General features: G+C 40.9%; 1 protein-coding gene and 1 long non-coding RNA gene across 3 annotated transcripts in view; one reads left to right on the forward strand and one right to left on the reverse strand.

Annotated features, from left to right (window-relative positions):
* Positions 1-7,556, forward strand: part of RFTN1 (raftlin, lipid raft linker 1) — a 255,636-nt gene extending 248,080 nt beyond the window's left edge. The window contains exon 10 of the mRNA XM_069958706.1: positions 3,082-7,556. Coding sequence (XP_069814807.1) covers positions 3,082-3,543 — 462 coding nt within the window. The 3' untranslated portion in view covers positions 3,544-7,556. The remainder of the gene's footprint in view (positions 1-3,081) is intronic.
* The window catches only part of LOC138783691 (uncharacterized), a 123,150-nt gene that overhangs the window by 80,219 nt on the left and 23,791 nt on the right, over positions 1-19,140 (reverse strand). Inside the window, exons 2-3 of one of the 2 annotated variants that reach the window (XR_011361734.1) lie at positions 15,549-15,622; positions 1,743-1,808 (exon numbers count right to left, since the gene is read on the reverse strand). This is a non-coding gene — a long non-coding RNA (uncharacterized lncRNA). Of the gene's footprint in view, positions 1-1,742; positions 1,809-15,548; positions 15,623-19,140 lie in introns of those variants that run through there. The other variant, XR_011361733.1, reaches the window with a different exon arrangement.

Below are 19,140 nucleotides of genomic sequence, written 5' to 3' on the forward strand. Positions count from 1 at the left end.
GTGAATAATTAGATTTTTCACGTATTGTTGGTCTAAGTCCTATTTATGAACCAGTATTTGATGGGTAAATATTTTTAGATGCAACTTTTTTTAATCTGCCTGTTTTGAGTATTCACCCAAATGTTGAATAATCCAGGATTAGCAACCAATCTATCATTTGCGGCTTTTTAAAAAGTCACACAAACAGGTGCAGGCCTTTGTCTGGTCAGTACCAGGTGAATATGCTTGCGCAATTTCTGCATTTTTGCACCTTTAGGCTGGGTTCACACTACGTATATTTGAGGCTGTATATTTGAGGCTGTATTGCAACCAAAACAAGGAGCGGATTGAAAACACAGAAAGGCTCTGTTCACATAATGTTGTAATTGAGTGGATGGCCGTCATTTAATGGCAAATATGTGCTGTTATTTTAAAACAATGGCTGTTATATTGAAATAATGGAAGTTATTTACTGTTATATGGCGGCCATCCACTCAATTTCAACATTGTGTGAACAGATCCTTTCTGTGTTTTCAATCCACTCCTGGTTTTGGTTGCTATGAGGACCTGACATGAGGACCAAATACAGCCTGAAATATACGAAGTGTGAACCCAGCATTATGGTGCGTTCACACCTACAGGATCTGCAGCTGATTTTCTGCAGCAGATTTCATTTAAATAACTGAACACAGCATCAAATCTGCTGCAGATCTGCTACAGATCCTGTAGGTGTGAACGCACCCTTAAGCATGTAAAAATTTTTAAAAAAGAAAAACTAATATTTAAAATAAAAAGAAAACTACTCAGTTTGACTTTTATTTTATGGTTTAATAAAGCTTTAATAAAAAGTAATCTTAAGAAAAAGAAATAAAAGGGAAACTCAAGCTTTATCCATGTTAAATGGTGGGTAAATCCAATGTGCCTAATTCTCTTTAACTAATATAGTGTTCTCACTAGAAACACTTCTTCTAATGCTCTAGCAAGTGATACATATAGCTCCTATAGAATATGCCATCACTTGTTCAGTGTGGACTTTATTACTGGGGCATTTCCTCTTTGCAGCTACCTTACAAAGCTATCAGGCTGCTATTTAACAGTCCATGACTGATGACATACAGAAACAGAATGAAGAGCACAAGTAGAAGAAATAACACAGACATGTCTAAGAAACGCCAGTAATGAAGAGGGAATGAAGCTTGAATTTCCTTTTCTCAGTCTAGCACTGCATCTATTAAATTCACACATCACATTCTTATCCTGGAAATTGTTTGTTCATTTCACTTAAAAGGGTTGTTCAGGCACAATCTCCTGCCTGACATTAGATGTGGAGAGATGCAACTACATATTGAGCATTTGGGTCACCAAAGCAATCCACTAACCTGATGAATAGGCCTGCAACAAAACCCACCAGACCAGACTTTTATTTTGGCACCCCCAACCATCCACCATGCAATTGCCATCCCCTTGCCCAATGTTAGATTTGGCAACAGTGTGTGTCTGGCCAACTTAGATCATCTAATCGCTCTCAGATCCTCATCCGCCTCTTAGCAAACAACTAAAATCTCTGCCTGTCAGCACGCTCTGTGGGGGTGATTGACAGGCAGACTTTGGTTGGTACTGTATAGACCTTGGTTTAAAGTCATTTACATAGATGTACATTGATACTTATAAACATCAAACTGCTAATATCTGGATCTGAATATTGAACCCATGTAGTTTGGAGTGAGTAGGAATTACGCTAGGTGTTACTTTGTGTCAAAGTACATCTTTTCATTAATTTATGTGCTGTTTTCCAATAAATTTTCACTCTTGCACAAAACGTGAACTCCCTATGGAGAAAACAAAAACATGGAATGAGGTGGGTGTTTACAGCTTTACTAAGGCACAGTTTTAACATTGCCAGATGGTTTATAATTATTCATGATCAAGATTTGTACGTTCACATGTATTGTTAGTTAAGTACAATCTTTTTTCACTTTTCCATCCGTAATGAATAGCATTTTTAAAAACATGACATTTTAAATAATTTTTTAGAGCTTCAGGCCTGTCATCACTGAGCGTTCCATGCTACCTCAGTTTCATGCTGCGGAAGCATGGACAGGCGCCCCTTCTGGTGTATCATCTACTGTAAAGCGATGCAGCTTTTTAGAGAAATTAGGAGTTGCGCTCCAAGTCATCAGAATAGTCATCAGTCCCTGGCAGCTTCTTCCTACCCTCTCTGCCATTCACTATACCCAAACAGGGACTTGGAAATCCATTCCCATCTGGTTTTATAACCATTATATCTCTGCAACGGCACAGCAATTCAGTGTGACCCATACATCATTGACACAGCTTCTCCTGTGCGATAAGAGTTGATCGCTGGGGGTTAAACAAGAGGGACCAATGCTCCCAACCAAACAGTACCTGCCTTCACACAACATGGTTAATTTTATATTATTTCCTTAAACAATAACTCATGTTAACTGCGCAGCAGAATGTTTACATGAATAACTAGAATTTGCGCTTTCATTTATTCCTACTAGAGAGCTATTCATTTGGTTTACAAATTGAATTCATGTTCCTTCTCCTCTAGGCATCACATAGAGAACATTAAACTAAAGACAAAAAAAAAAACAACCTTGTGAAATAGAGGCAGCATGGAGCTATTCACGTGAGCTTTGTGAACATGGGCTGGTCTTTTTATTATTTGCTTTGAGTTATTTATATTAGAGTTACTGTAAGATAAAATGCAATTTTTAAGGCTATTTTTTGTTCCTCTCAGGGTTGGTGATTTTGATGATCACTTTCCATTAGCACCAGTCCTTGATCTCTGGCATGTATAGTTCATCTATACAGCACATCTATACAGCACATCTGAATATCTTCAAGTGTCAAATTCTTAATTGTAATGTGAAGTCAGCTTTTAGTATGGTAATGGGCACTATAAAATGAGATCTATCCTCTGTTGGAGGGGGGTATTTTGACTGTACATAGAAGTCACCCTATAATGGAGATAATGACAGGTTATATCACAGGTTACTGGTTAAATAAAATATTGGAAGTTATATATTACAGTGTATTTGAACCATTAATGTTAACATGTCTGCTTTTTTATTTTAGTTCCACTTGAGGTTTTCCAAAGATGAAAAACACAGCAAGCACTCAAAGAAAGTAAAAGGGAAAGTCAATTCTAAAGACAAGGAGATTGATGATCGAAATAAGAAAAATGAAGAGCAGACAAAAGCTGATGATCCAGTAGACATACATGGGAACCACCAGGCAGATGGCCATAACATACAAAAGAGTGATGGTCTTCAGGAGGATGTAATAACCCAACAAAAGAATCAGGAGGCTGAAGGAGCCCCGATATTACTTAATGCAAATTCTTCTTCACTTGTGGAAGAGTCAACTGAAGCCATAAAGGATGAAGAAACAGGCTGCGCTGATGGGCCTAAAAGTATGGACGTAAAGTCATCTGATCATGGGGTTGTGGGTGATGGAAAGGAAAACGAGAATGATGCGGGCGAAGGGGGTGTAGATACCCAGATGATGGAAAATATAAAGGCTGAGGACACAAAATAAATGACCTGCTGTAGGACTTACAATTGACATTGATGATGTACATTGAGAATATTATGCTTCAGTTCTTTCCGTACTATTGCATCCAGAAGACTCAATGAGCCTGCGGTAGCAGGAAGACCGAGACAAATTTACAGCTTGGTGGCACCAGTCAAGATAAAGGTCTTTTGGCCAGAAGGTTAATGTTATGAAATCAGCAGTTACACGATGGTGTGAGGTAGTATGGGATACACCTAAATGAGGTGGACATTGTCCGATGTGGTGTCCTTATACACCTTTATCTACTGAATTATTTAACTGACGTAACTTTGCCAATGGTTCTGAGGGTGGTAGTATAACAAAAGCTGGGACTTGTTTATTATACTCTCCCCAGAACTTGGCAATGAGTCCAAACTATCCCAACAGGCAAAGCAATATGGAAAGGCTTAACCTAAAAAAAAAAAATGTAATGTTTCCCGCTTCATCACATTAAATATATTTATATAGATATATAAATGCTTAAATTATCTGCACAGGTAAAATTTGAAACTGTTTTGTATGCAGCGTTTTGCATATAGGTGCACTTCATATTATTTTGATATAGTTTTGTTTACTGTTTTGTACAAAGAGATATTCTGTATTAAGATTTAGCTATGAGATATACCGAAACTGGTAATTATTGTTACATGCAGCCTTACAGCAGCACATACTGTGTTTATTCTTCGTGGGCGGACTTTGTTATAGTTAAAGCTTCAAATGACATTTTCCAATGGGCAAAAACTATATAGCCTTTTATTATCAGTTTTAATTGTTGCTTTAAAATCAAAACTGCTGATGAAAAAGTTACATTCTAAATAGAAAATTTGCCCCATGTAATTTCTAAAATTGTCACATTTTATGGAACCTAGATGTACTGGTTCATATTTCTCGTTAAAAGACTTTAAGGGGATGACTGGAGAGCAGGAAAGGTCCTACCTTTTCTGCTCTCCGGCTCTTCAATTTCTCAGTTTGCCTGTCCATGCTGATCAGGGGGCCGGCAGCAAGTATTGCCTGCATGCAGTGCCCAATGTCGCTGCAACATTTGTAACATTGAGCAGATATTGCTCATTGCCCGAAACATGCTCCTGCCTCATCTGCAGAAGTATCAGCATAGATGTGCAGATGGAGAAAGTGGAGCGTCAGAGAGCAGAAAAGGTAGGACCTTTCCTGCTTTTGGTGTCCCATTTAAAGGGACACTACATGCAAAGTGATATAAGGTGTTGAAGAGATCTAAAGATTACAACTTTTTATCTTTCCACAGCATAGGTAATAAGTGTTTGATTAGTTGGGGGTCTGAAAGCTAGAACCCCCATCAGTCACAAGACTTACAGGGGTTCTAGATCACACATGCAGTGCATACATACTGTGCGCTGCTGTGTGATCCACCATCCTGATGACACAGTGGCACCCAGAGAGTAGGACGAGAGAGCCAGAGAGCAGGATGCTGGATCACACAGCATCACAGAAGGTATTTATGCACTGCTTCTGTGATCTGGAAACTGATAGCAAAGGGAAACTGACATGCATATATCTGTGTTATCAGCTGCATCTCTGCTGTTTAAACCGGAAGATATGCGGCCAATAGCGATACATTTTAAAGCAGTCAAAAAAAATGTGATTAGTCGAGAATCGGACATTTTCCTTGTCCTGGGCCGATTATCAGCCGAAGGATTATCAGCTTCTAGCCATTAATCAGCCCGTGAAAAAGGCCTTTTAAGGTGGCTATACAACTTCATTGACTGTCAATTGAATATGTATCTCTCCTGTATACAGGAATGTTTGGCACAGCTGAATGTTTATGCATTCCTTATAAAGAAGGGATTGGTAAGCTACAGCTAGATTGCTCTGGTGCTGGCTTATTCCTCCGAGAACAAAGGGGTCAAGAAGTGAAAATCCATTGTGACGCCCCATACGCTTTATACACATAGCTGAACCAGGGTGGCAAGATACAAAAAAATGGAGAAATTCTTTGTCTTGTACATACAATTTATCCCAGCACTGTACATTGTCACGTTTGTCTGGCGTGATACATTAAAATATATATAGATATATATATATATATATATATATATATATCTATATATATATATATATATAATTCTGTTGGTTTTGTGTGCTGTTTAAGCTCATTAACACTTCCTATTATAAAAGGAGCACAAACACATTGAATTCATTGTAATACATATAGAATATGGTTTTCTTGCTTGGAAAGCATCCAAAAAAATAAATGTTATATTGATATATATGCATTTATAGGCAAGAAAAGCAGCCAGGAGACAATAAAACCACTCGATATAGAGTATATACCCAATATACTGTAATTTCATTTGTATAGCTATTGTTTTTTAGTATTAAACAGAGACACATTGTCAGACATGCCCCAGAGACATGATCAATGTGTTTACCCAAGGCCACATGTTACAAGCCGGGGCCATCAGAGCAAATATATTTATATCTTCTTGGAACATTAAATTATAGGATTCCAATCCCACAATTTGCTTAAAAAACCATTTAATATCAGCGTTCTGAATTGATATAAGGCAAAAAAAAAAAAACTTATGTGAACAGTGGTGTTGAAAAGTAAGATGTGCAAGTTGTTGCTCCTAGTGTTACTTATCATATTGGTGCAAGTAGCAGGCAAAAGTTTGTGGGATTAAAGAATTTTTTCCCCAAAAAACAAAAGATTTTTCTTTAATCATACATACAGTACGAGACAATCAAAAGGAATAAGATGGGATTTTAATTATTTTACATTGGCCATTAGGTAATTCATTGGTGCGAAGAAAGGCAGCCATGAGGTGCTATTAGAAGAGAGAAAGGCTTAATACAACATATGCCACATTCTGCTTGTCTAGGCTAGTTTTTTTCTTTTTCTAGCTGTTTTTTTTTTTTTTTTGCAAATATAAAACAATCAGATATCCCATTCTGTCAGCCTCCAATAGGGTCCTACTCTCATACATACTGCTCTGGGGAGTGTGGGATGTCATCTAAAGCTGACAGAATAGGGGTGCAGCCAAGACTGGAAGAGGTGACAGTGTGAGGGACAAGGAAGGTATATGTGCTGTTTAAATTCATGGGCAGGCAGTAAACAAGGTTTTATGTTTATTCAAAAGATGATTTAGGAAATGGCTCTTCTGCTTCTTTGAGCTTTTGGGCCTTTTGTTAGGAGACTTAAAGAGTTTCTCTCTAATCCATAGGATAGGATACAACAACTGTAGCTGATCGGTAGGGGTCCAACTGCTGGGAATCCCGAGAACTAGATAAATGTGCTTAGAATAAACCGAGGAGTATCTGAATATTGCCGTGCACTGGTTTGCTTAAAGTTCTCTCGTCTCTAGTTAGTCATTATTGCAAGGAGAACACAATTTTTAATAATCATTTATAATACATCACAAGGCTAAAAGAAGGCAAGTAGGTTTCAGAGAGGTGGGTTGTCTTTACTTTACTAGTCAAATCGGAGCTTTTTTTTTTTTTTGCACAAAATGTGGCTATCACTTTTGTGGACCCGGTCCATGTGGTCAGCCATTCATGTGCGCGAGACTGCAATTGACCATGGGTGCAGCTTCGGAAATAAGCTGTAATAGTATTGAGTTTCAGCAGCCGAGATCAAATTACTGTTCTTTCTATAACCGTGACATCCTTTAATTCATATTTGTGGAAGTGTGGTTTTCACAGTAGTTAAAGCGACTTTGTACCCACAATCTGCCGCCCAGACAGTTTGTACCACCTGATAGCTGCTCTTAATCCAAGATCTGTCCTGGGGTCCGTTTGGCAGGTGATGCAGATATTGTCCTCAACAACAACTTTTTAACTTGCAGCCCTGTGTCAAATTGGCGTGGCCTTCAGTGTCTATGCCCTAAGCTTGCACCGCCCTTCCATCCCTCCTCATCATTAGGAATGCCCCAGGCAGGATATCTCCTATTCATCACCTGTCTGAGTGGTGCTCATGTGCTGGATGGTTAAGGCACAGGATCACTTTAATAAGATTAGGAATGGTCCGAACCTGCTGAGGTTCAGGTTTGTACGAACCTGAACTCTCAGCAATGATTCCCGCTGTCTTCCACCTCCGTGGAGAGGGTGGATACAGCCGGAGGACCACCTGGAAAACTGGGATACAGCCTATGGCTAAGTCTGTATCCTAGTTTTCCAGGCGGTCCTCCGGCTGTATCCACCCTCTCCACAGAGGTGGAAGACAGCGGGAATCATTGCCGAGAGTTCAGGTTCGTACGAACCCGAACCTCGGCAGGTTCGGACCATCCCTAAATAAGATATACCGTTACTTAAGACTGGAGATTGGTACTTATGTGTAGTGTTCACATCACACTTTTTACCAGAAGGGAATAAATAGTTAATATGTAAAAGGAAAGTATGGTAATGTAAAAGGAAAGTATGGTAATCTATAAGTATGTTTGTGATTATTCCTGTATACAATCTACAAGTTATACATATGTTTCCAACTATATCAACACAATTCTACCATTCTAAAGTTTTATAACATAAAAGGATGATGTAAAGTCTACACCCCATAATGGTGCCAAGTAAAATACATATATAGCAATAGTTAGAGCTGAAAACATAGGCATAAAAGGTTCCCAAGAACATTGTTTGAAATATAAAACCTCAATGAGAACACTCAAATGCTACATTCCCCATATGTACTTAAGCTTTTCACGGTTTGTGGTTTGGTCTTGACGTACCCCTTCCTTATAAAGACTTTTTTTTTTTTTAGGAAAACTATTACTGACTTCTATCGTAACTCATGATCACACAGGGTCATGAATGAGTCACTTGCCTAAATTAATTTTCTTAAAACATTATGTAGTTTCCCATCATTTTGCCAAGAAAGTTGTCCTTTTTCATTATTGGCACCACCTATACATCAGTGGCAGGGTGGTGGGTATCTGTAAATTTCACCACCAGTTTTATCATCTCTCACCTTTACCATTATTGTTTTCCGTTACAGTCACCATGGACATGACCAGGGACCACTGTATTCCTAGAAGGCTATTTGACAGTAGATCATCACGCTTCACTCATAATCACCCTTCCTAAATCAGACATTTACTCTACAGACATTGTAGGTTCTAGATCAGGGGAAGGGAACCTTGGCTCTCCAGCTTCTGCAAAACCACAACTCCCATCATGCATGGGCAGCCAAAGCTTTAGCTGTCTCCAGTGCACCACAGTACCTCATTGCATATTGAGAAAACGGTAATGATATCAGGAACCAGATGGCGGATTGAAAAAAGGACCATACAATCAGAATGTGTGTGGTGTCGCTAATAATGTCATATAAAAAATATGTGCATTCAATTCACTTTATAGGGTCTTTACATCATTGGCAGGCCAGGCGGCATGAATGATCATTGCATCCTTCATTCGCCCTTTAACCTCTTAACGACGCATGACGGGTATACCCGTCATGCGGCCGTTAAGAGTAAACAGAGAGTGCTCCCGGCGTGAGCCCTCTCTGCCGTGCGCGGTCCCCGGTTGCTAAGTGCAGCCAGGGACCGCGTGTATTAGCGCGGCCGACTAATTAACTATTCAAATGCCGCTGTCAAAGCTGACAGCTGCATTTGAATAGCAGCTGTGCCCCCTCTCCCTGGTGTCCAGTGGGGGATCTCCCCCCCGCGATGCGATCGCGGAGGGGAGATCCGTTCTAATGAGCCGGCCGGGGCTCAGCGTCGGAATGACGCTGATCCCGGCTCGACAATCTATTCAGATGGTCTGCAGCAGACCATTATAATAGAGCACCGATCTGATGGATCATTGCTCTATTATATACACAGGATTGATCTCAATGGGAGATCAGTACTGTGTATATAGAAGTCCCCCAGGGACTGTAAGGGAAAGTTTTAAAAAAGTGTTTTTATTAATAAAAAATCCCCTCCACTAATAAAAGTCTAAATCACCCCCCTTTTCCCATTTTACAAATAAAAAATAAACAAACATGTTTTTATCACCGCGTGCGTAATTGCCCGAACTATTAATTAATCACATTCCTGATCTCGCACGGTAAACAGTGTAAGCGCAAAAAAATCCCAAAGTGCAAAATTGCGCATTTTTGGTCGCATCAAATCCAGAAAAAATTTTATATAAAGCGATCAAAAAGTCGCATATGCGCAATCAAGGTACCGATAGAAAGAACACATCATGGCGCAAAAAATGACACCTGACACAGCCCCATAGACCAAAGGATAAAAGCGCTATAAGCCTGGGAATAGTGCGATTTTAAGGAACGTATATTTGTTAACAATGGTTTTAATTTTTTACAGGCCATCAGATACAAGAAAAGTTATACATGTTACATATCGTTTTAATTGTAATGACTTGAGAAACATATATAACAACTAAGTTTTTCCATAGGACACACGGCGTAAAAATGAAGCCCCCCCCAAAGATAAATAATTGCAGGTTTTTTTCAATTTCACTGCGCATATAATTTTTTTTCTGGTTTCGCAGCATATTTTATGGAACAATTCAGCCTGTCATTGCGAAGTACAATTAGTGACGCAAAAAATAAGGGCTCATGTGGGTCTGTAGGTGTAAAATGCAAGTGCTATGGCCTTTTAAGCACATGGAGGAAAAAACGAAAACGCAAAAACGAAAGTTAGCATGGTCCTTAAAGGGTTAAATACCTTATTATCTGCAGTACATCTCCTGTTTACAAATGTGTGGCTAATAGTAATTTAAATGGCCACACAAAAAAGACCCAGTCAGTCGATCAGTGAGCATTTCTGTTTATCAGCTGATCATTGGGGTTTGATCATTGCTATAAATGCTCATTCACCAGATATTGGGCCTTTACTTATGAGTTTGTCATATCAAGATAAGAAATGTAGATATAAGATGCCAAAAGAAATTCTGCCACTTCCTTCCTCTGCATGATATCATAGCAGTGTTGTGACAGTCAAGACCATCCTGTAGCTATCGCTTTTAGACACATGTACAGCTTTGGCTTAGATTTTATTGTGACATCTGTTCTTGTCCCCACGTCCATATAAACATTTTCTCAAAGCACAGCCCTGTGTGAACTACGGTGAGGGGGACTTGTAAATACTGTGTCAATTGCCCCAAAGTGACACTGGGTTCCATAAAACAAGGCAAAAAACACTGTCTACAGACTGGCAAGCAGAAAATACATAATTGGCTATAATGCAATAAAACAAACATGGACAGTAAAGCCTATGAGCTCTTATGATGAAATGGACTATTAGAACAATCATTGGCTCTCAGGTCTGCTGCAGTGCCATTATATTGCCATGCCAGATGGTAAGTGCATTTGTGATGTATATAACTCTGTATTTATCAAGGTAAATTCTGGGATATTTCTTCCCAGTGGGTTACAGTATATTATGTACTATGCTATAAATTGTGACCAGTTTCTTTCAGAATGTATTACAGTTTCGTTGTGTTCTAGAGTTAAACATGCTTGAAGCAAAGTAAAAAATATATCTATAAATATATAAATATTGTCCTGGAAGCAATGACCACTGGTTGGTTCGATTTGCTGGCTCACTGCATTTTTTATGTTGATCAATAAACTTGTTCTTCACGTGTCAGTCTTTACATGGTTGTTATTATCTTTGTTACTTTTAACAATAATTTCACATAGATAATTACAGTACATTAGGTGTCTTAATTAAGGCCCTATTACACAAAACTATTATTGGCCGTATTCAGACGATAATCGTCTTGTGTTATGGTGCGTTTACACAGAGATTTATCTGGAAGTTTTTGGAAGCCAAAGCCAGGAATGGATTTCCTTTATTACATGTTTGCAGTTTATAGTCTGTTCCTGGCTTTGGCTTAAAAAATCTGTCAGATAAATCTGTCTGTGTAAAAGGACCCTTATGGTGCATTTACGCAGAGAGATCTATCTGACATTTTTGAAGCCAAAACCAGGAACAGACTATAAACAGAGAACACATCATAAAGGAAAGGCTGAGGCTCCTCTTCTCACATCCATTCCTGGCTTTGGCTTCTGAAATCTGTCAGATAAATCTCTCTGTGTAAACGCACCATATAATAGAAGGCATCAAGCAGCCGACATGATCTAGCGATTACTCGGGCAGCCCCCCCCCCATGTAGTAGTGGCGGCATCGAGCGGGGAAAGGTGAGCTGACAGCGCTCGTTTGTTCCTCCAGTCGCCCCATGCAATAGGGGCTTTAGGAATGAGCGAATTTACAGTCATTGTGAAGTGCTTCGCTAGTCTTGGTGCAAAAAGATGGATCCAGTCCTGGGAAACTTCTCCCAGATAGAAATTAAGCAATTTGCTTCTTTCCTACTGTGCTCATCTCTACTTGTGGTTAAAGGAGAAGTCTGGCGAAAATGTTTATTAAAGTATTGTATTGTTGTACAAGTCACCAATATACATTTATTATGGGAAATGCACATAAAGTGCTTTATTCCCTGCACTTACTACTGCATCAAGGCTTCACTTCCTGGATAACATGGTGATGTCACGACCCAACTCCCAGAGCTGTGAGGGCTGTGGCTGCTGGAGAAGATGATGGCAGGGGGATGCTCAGTGTCCCCAGGGGCGGTCTTGCCATTTCTGGGGCCCCAAGCGAAGTTATGTCTGGGGCCCCCCTCAACACGCGTTCCAAAACAATAGACCGCTGTGTGTTGCCCCCAGTAGTATAAACCCCTTGTGCGCTACCGCCAGTAATATATACTCCTTGTGTGCTGCCCCCAATAGTATATACCCTTGTGTCCTGCCCCCAGTAGTATATACCCCTTGTTTGCTTCCCCAGTAGTATATAGACCCCTGTGTGTTCCCCCAGTTATATATAGCCCCCCGTGTGCTCCCCCAGAAGTATATACACCTCCTGTGTGCTACCCCAGTTGTATATACCCCCTGTGTGCTCCCCCACTTGGATATAAACCCCTATGTGCTCCTCCAGTAGTATATAAACCCCCTGTGTGGTTCCCCCAGTAGTATATAGACCCCCTGTGTGCCCCACCAGTATTATATAGACCCCTTGTGTGCTGCCCCAGTAGTATACAGACCCCTGTGTGCTCCCCCAGTTATATAGCCATGTGTTCTCCCCCCATTTATATAGACCCCCGATTTGCGGTCCCCTAGTTAAACAGACCTCTGTGTGCTCCCCCTCCCATATAGTATATAACACAATAAAACAAACACATACTCACCTGGGTCCGGGCGTCTCCTCTTCTCTTCACTCTTGTGGCCGCAGGAAGGGTTTTTCCTGCGATCACAAGAGACCGCACTCCCCTTGTCCTGGCGCCGATGCTCCAGTGATGTTACTGGAGCGCCGGCACCACAAGGACAAAGCTGCCACTTGTGACCGCAGGGAAAACCCTTCCTGCGGCCACAAGAGTGACTGACAGGAAGGGGGCCAATGTCTCCCGCCCTGTCAGTGCTGCTGCATGTAACTATGAGCGCTCATTATGAGTGCTCATAGTTACAGTTCAGATGGCAGCAGCGAGCGGGGCAGCGGCCCTGTCCAGCAGTCTTGAGCACAAGAGCGGGGCGTGGGTGGGTGGGCATGGATGTTGGCCTACCCCATCACCTGCTGTGGCGCCGCCCGCCCGCAGCTCTGCTCAGCTTGAGGCCGGAGGCTGCATTCTGCCTCCGGCCACAAGAGGCTGCTGTCTCCCCCCAGAGCTCCAGCACAGGAGTGATGTCACTCCTGTGCTGGAGCTCAGAGCCAGGAGAGAAGACGCGGGATACAGGACCTGCTGTGCTGCATTAAGGTGAGTATAACTGTTTGTTGTTTTATACAGAAAGCCTGGGGAAATGCCTACATAGGGAGATAGGGAGGGAGGGGGGATGCCTACATAGGGGGGGATCTAACAGGGGATGTATATATATATATATATATATATATATATATATATATATATATATATATATAGGGATCTAACAGGGGGGATGCCTATATATAGGGGTGGATCTAACAGTGGAGATGCCTATATATATATAGGGGGGGGAATCTAACAGGGGGGATGCCTCTATATATATATATATATATATATAGGGGGGAATCTAACAGGGGGATGCATATATAATATATATATATATATATATATATATATATATTATATAGGCATCCCCCCTGTTAGATCCCCCATATATATATATATATATATATATATATATATATATATATATATATATATATATATATATATATATATAGGGGGGGGGATCTAACAGGGGGGATGCATATATATTTATAGGGGGGGATCTAACAGGGGAGATGCCTACATAGAGGGGATATGCCTACCATGGGGATGCTATCTGCTGGGGGGCTAACTAACTACCTAAACTGGGATGTCTCCTACATTGGGTGTTACTATATATAGGGGGGATGTTTAACTATCAGGGAGATTACTTACAGGGGGTTATGGCTAAATGCCTAAGGGGGTGGGGGCTAACTAACGGGGGATCACCTGCAGAGGGAATACTACATACTGGTGGGCTTACTATTGGGGGGATCCCTACCTGCTACGTGCTGTGGAGACTACCTACAGGGGATTAGCTACACTGCAGACACTACCTATTGGGGGAGGGGGGGCATCCTGCACAGGGAGGCCTAACTTCTAAAAAGATGCACACAGGGTGGCCTGTGGACATTATTACTATATGGGGGGACACAGCAGAGGATCCTAGATACAGGGGGCAACCCACATACCTACTGACTTTACTGCAGACGACACAAAAAAAGTAGAAGTTGTTGAGAAAGTGCGGAGCCTAAGAGGTTTGTCTGGCAGGTTCAGAAGAGATGTATTGTGGCTGCAAGAAATTGTCATGGGGGTACGGGCCAGAAACAGAGGAAAAGGGGAAGTGACGCCTCAGATCAAAGAAGACGTCACCCGTGAGTAACCGACTTTTTTTGCCCCAAATTGAAAAGGGTTGAATAACTGAGCTCTATGCCATAATACATACACTGCTTCTACCTAGTAACAAACGCCCCCCCCCGACATCGCCTGGGGGGGGGGGGGGGGGGGGCGCTTTTAGCAAGACTCGCCCTGTAGTTAAAATTACCTAGAAACGGCCCTGATACAAACACACACATACACACATATACAGAAAAAGGAGTGGCTGCACCTCACACCCATGGCTTACATTAGTGCCTCTCGTCTATATTTAAAAACCAACGCCAGGATGTTGGTATATAATTTAATCAGACCAAATTGCCTCACGTAACGCGTGCAGGTCTTCTCGCCCACATTAGTCCCTACACTATAACACTGTGCCAGTCAGCGACAACCAACTCCTAAAAGCAAGTGACAACAGGGAAGGGGGGGGGGGCACAGAATGGCCCTGAAACCCCACTGTCGCAGGACCAAACCCAGTGGGCACCCCGCAGGCGCTGCAAGCGGAGAAGGCGGACGCCAAGCAACACAAGTGTGAACAAGGTATTTTAGTGTAGGGACTCATGTGTACCTGAAAACCTGCACGTGGTTCATGAGGCAATGTAGTTTGATCAAAATTAATACACCAACATCCTGGCGTTCTGGTCTTTAAATATAGCTGTGAGGCACTAATGCAAGCCATGGGTGTGAGGTGCAGCAACTCCGTTTTCTCTAGGTCTGTATTAATAATATATAATAAATATATATATATATATATATATATATATATATATATATATATACACACATATACATTATTCAAATATCTAATTCAGTTCACTGTGCAAATAGACATATACAGTAGGCATGGAATTACCTCACTGATACCTAATTCCAGGCACAGAAGAATATGTGATCCTACAGCATCTTGAAGGATGCAAGTCTCAGTAGTAAGCCAACTTTACAACTTTTTTTTTTTTAGTATAATTGTTTTGTTCCAAAATGTTTAATTTAAGTGGTGCCCTGCTGAAGCCACTTCCACTGCCTAGCCTCTTGGATTGTGCTTTGTGCTGTAAATGACTGTCTGCCATCTCTATTATACATGACATTTCTACAAAGGCACAGTGTGGGTAAAAAAGCAGGAGCCAATTAGAAATAAACATTACCTGGAGAATAGCAACACGGACGGCTCACAATAAACGGGGCTCGGTGATTAGGTTTGAACTCTTTGTAACCTCACCTTCAGAAAAAAAACACAAAAAACACAAAAGGATTGGCTTGCTGAAAAAAAAATATTCATTTCCAGTTTGTCATTCACCTCCAGCTGAAAATCCTGTTTTAACAGCACTCCCTTTGAGCTCGTAATGATCTCAGAGAATGAAACTTGCAGCTCTGTTAGGCACATTTCCAATCTCTGCACTATATAAAAGTACTAACTCCCCAGGGGGATCACTTTTGGGATCCTAACAGATTGTATTGTTTAGGGTGACAACATTCACATTTTATAGTTCTTGCTGCCACGCATTATCTCTGTATAATTTTCTTTAGGAAAACATGTAAGACATAATTACTCATTTAAAAAAAAAAAATCCAAATTTTTATGCTAGATAATTTAATTGGTCATTGTTGTTTCTGCTTAAAGGGGTTATTCAGCGCTTGTACATTTTTTTTACATCTTGCCCGCCATATAAGAAAACAAACATTATATGCTTACCTCCCGCGCACCCTGATGTCGCCGTTACTTCCAAGACAAGCTCATCTGGGGAGTGACAGCCCTCTCAGCCAATCACTGGCCACAGAAATGTCCCGTCTCAGTCAGAGAACAGGCTGTCACTCCAACATCAGGACAACGGGGGAGCGTGGAGCATAGCATGTTTGTTATGTTTTCTTATATGGCAGCAAGATGTAAAAAAAATAATAACCCCTTTAAATCAAAAGCACAGGCAGGTACTGGATGAAAAATGTTGCAACATATCTTATCAGAGAAACCACTTCACTGTTTTACCAACTGTTCTCCTTTGGACCATTTTTGGTAAGTAATAAACACTACATACAAGGAACACATCACATGCTGTTTTGAAGATGATATGACTAATTTATCTGGCCAAAGTGAGGGCACTAAGATGGGTAAAATGCCAGTCACTGATCATCCTGTTTCATAAACCTACTAATAGCAAGAAATTCCTAGATAGCAACACAATTAAAGGAGTTATCCAGGCTTATAAACATGGCTGCTTACATCCAGAAACCTGAATACAGGTTCCTGTGCTTAGTTTGGGTGCAGTTTTGCCTTAGGGGGTATTCACACATTCTAAGAATACAGCCCATATATGCATGCTATGCTCTGCATTTATGGACCTCCCAGCATTATGCATTGTTATGTAGGGAAGTCCGAATCAGTTTAAATCTTTGCAGTACTTTGCTAACACAGCCATGCGGCTGTATATGCTATGTGCACAGACCATGGAATGTATTAATAAGGCCTATAGCTATGTTCTCACACAGTGGGGGAGTTGCCCCTAGCAACCAATCAGATTCCACCTTTCTTTCCTCACAGACTCTCTGGAAAATGAAAGGTGGAATCTGATTGGTTGCTAGGGGCAACTCAGCAAGTTTCACTTTACCCCATGTTTGATAAAGCTCCCCCAGTATTTTTGTCAATATTTGTAGCCAAAATCAGAAGTGAAACCATCAAAGAAAAACTATAATGAAAAGATTTGCACACTTTCCATGTTTGCAACGCAACCCACTCCTGGTTTTGGTTGAAAAGATCTTGAGCCAAATACTGCTTGAAATACTGTGTGTGAACATAGCCTAAAACTGTAAATTTTTAGAAAAAACTGCTTTCTTCTAAAAACAGCAACACTTTTGTCCTCATTTTGCAGCTCAGTTCTATTGAAGTTAATGGAGCTGAATTGCAATACCTTCCATAAGACAAATTTGGTCAGCTCTCCTAGAACACCATTCACACTAGGCAGGAGCACCTTGCTATGGATGAAATTGCAAACACACACAAACACTGAAAAATGCAACTGCTCACCGCTGGATGGCAAGATGTAGACCCACTACAGACATGAAAATAATTAAAAGCAGCCCCCCAACTGCTAAAAAAAAATTCCCACAAAAATAATGAGCCTCTTGGTTACCATTTGCAAACAGTGTAAATCATCCCACTATGATAAGGTGGCCTCATATTCGCGGCAGCCCTACACTGTACTATGGCCTCTCCATGGCATGTAATACACCTATGCTCTGGGCATGCAAGATCTATCCATCCATCCATCTAATGGTCCTTTTACACGGAGCGATAATTTGCCCAATCGTTTAACGATTTTGAAGTAGCTATGTGTTTTTTATAACGATCAGCGTTTAGACAGAACGATAGATCGTTTAAAAAAATAGTTATTGTGATCAATTTAAGATCGCTTAAGCCCATCTCACACATAGGGTAAATCGTTGAAAGACTGTTTACACAAAGCGATCAGTAAATCTTTTGCGAACACCCAACGACGATTTGAGAACTTGTTGAAAGATCAAAATGAACGATTTCTCGCTCGTCGTTTGATCGTTTGCTGTTTACACGAGCAGATAATTGCTCAAATGCAATAGTTAACACGAAAATTCGAACGATAATCGTTCCATGTAAAAGCACCATTATACCGGCAAGAGTAATTACACCACCTGGGTTGGATAGGTGGAGTGCATGACCAAGTAGAGGCAGACACTCACCCCATCTGGAACAAAGAAAAAAAAAAAAAAAAATTTGGTCAGCTCTCCTAGAACACCATTCACATTAACCTACATATTTACAGGGATGGCACTGTTTTTGCAAGAAAACAGACATGTTTTTTCTTATCCTCTATAACCTCTTTTTAAAAGGGAACCAAGCAGCCCAATGGTTCCCTGCATCACTGTATAAAGCTGCTGTGCAGTTCATGTCACATACCGGCCATGGCTGCAGCAGTGGTTGTATATGGGAGAAAACGGGTGTGTGGCGTGTCAGCGCATTCGGTGGGATGAGTGACAGGCAAAAAATCCAGTAACCGGCCTCTCCACCTGTCAATCATCCCCACTAAGTGCTGACAGGCAGAGAGAGGTGACTACACACTATGGAGCAGCCGAACAGATGACTTCCTACCTGCCTCTGCCTTCTGCCCGCCTGAGGATTGTAACTTCATTTTCTCCCATATAAAGCCACTGCCGATACATGTTACGAGCTGCACAGCAGCTTTATGCAGTGATGCAGGGAACCAGATCAGTCCAACTGGGCTGATTGGATAATGTTACAGTTTTTGCTTAAAAGGGAACCAATTCCATAACTACATCTTTTAGATTTTTTAGAACTGGATGACATTTCTACTCTGTGACACACACTGGATTACAGCACTGAAGCATACTATACTGGATAGATTAGACACCGTTCTTATAACACCATCAACGGAAAGAAGACCTAGAGCAAATGAAAGGACCGAGCTCACCAATTGACTCTTGGCTCTCACTGACCTCTTTGTAAGAAATTCTTAACGTTCTTTAATGCCCAAAACTTTAGACTGTAAGATACTTAAAAAAAAAAATTCACAAACTTTAAATTTTCTTATGGTTCAATATCTCTAACTCATATTACAAATAACCCAATTTGCATTTCAAATAAACACGTTGTACACACTTGGGTTCTACAGCCTCTATTACACGGGGCGACATAGAGAAGCAAACTAGTGCTGTCAGCCCTCCTCATTCTCAGCTCGCCACCGCTGCTAT

Source organism: Dendropsophus ebraccatus, chromosome 2 (assembly GCF_027789765.1).
Source record: "Dendropsophus ebraccatus isolate aDenEbr1 chromosome 2, aDenEbr1.pat, whole genome shotgun sequence".
Taxonomy (NCBI): domain Eukaryota; kingdom Metazoa; phylum Chordata; class Amphibia; order Anura; family Hylidae; genus Dendropsophus; species Dendropsophus ebraccatus.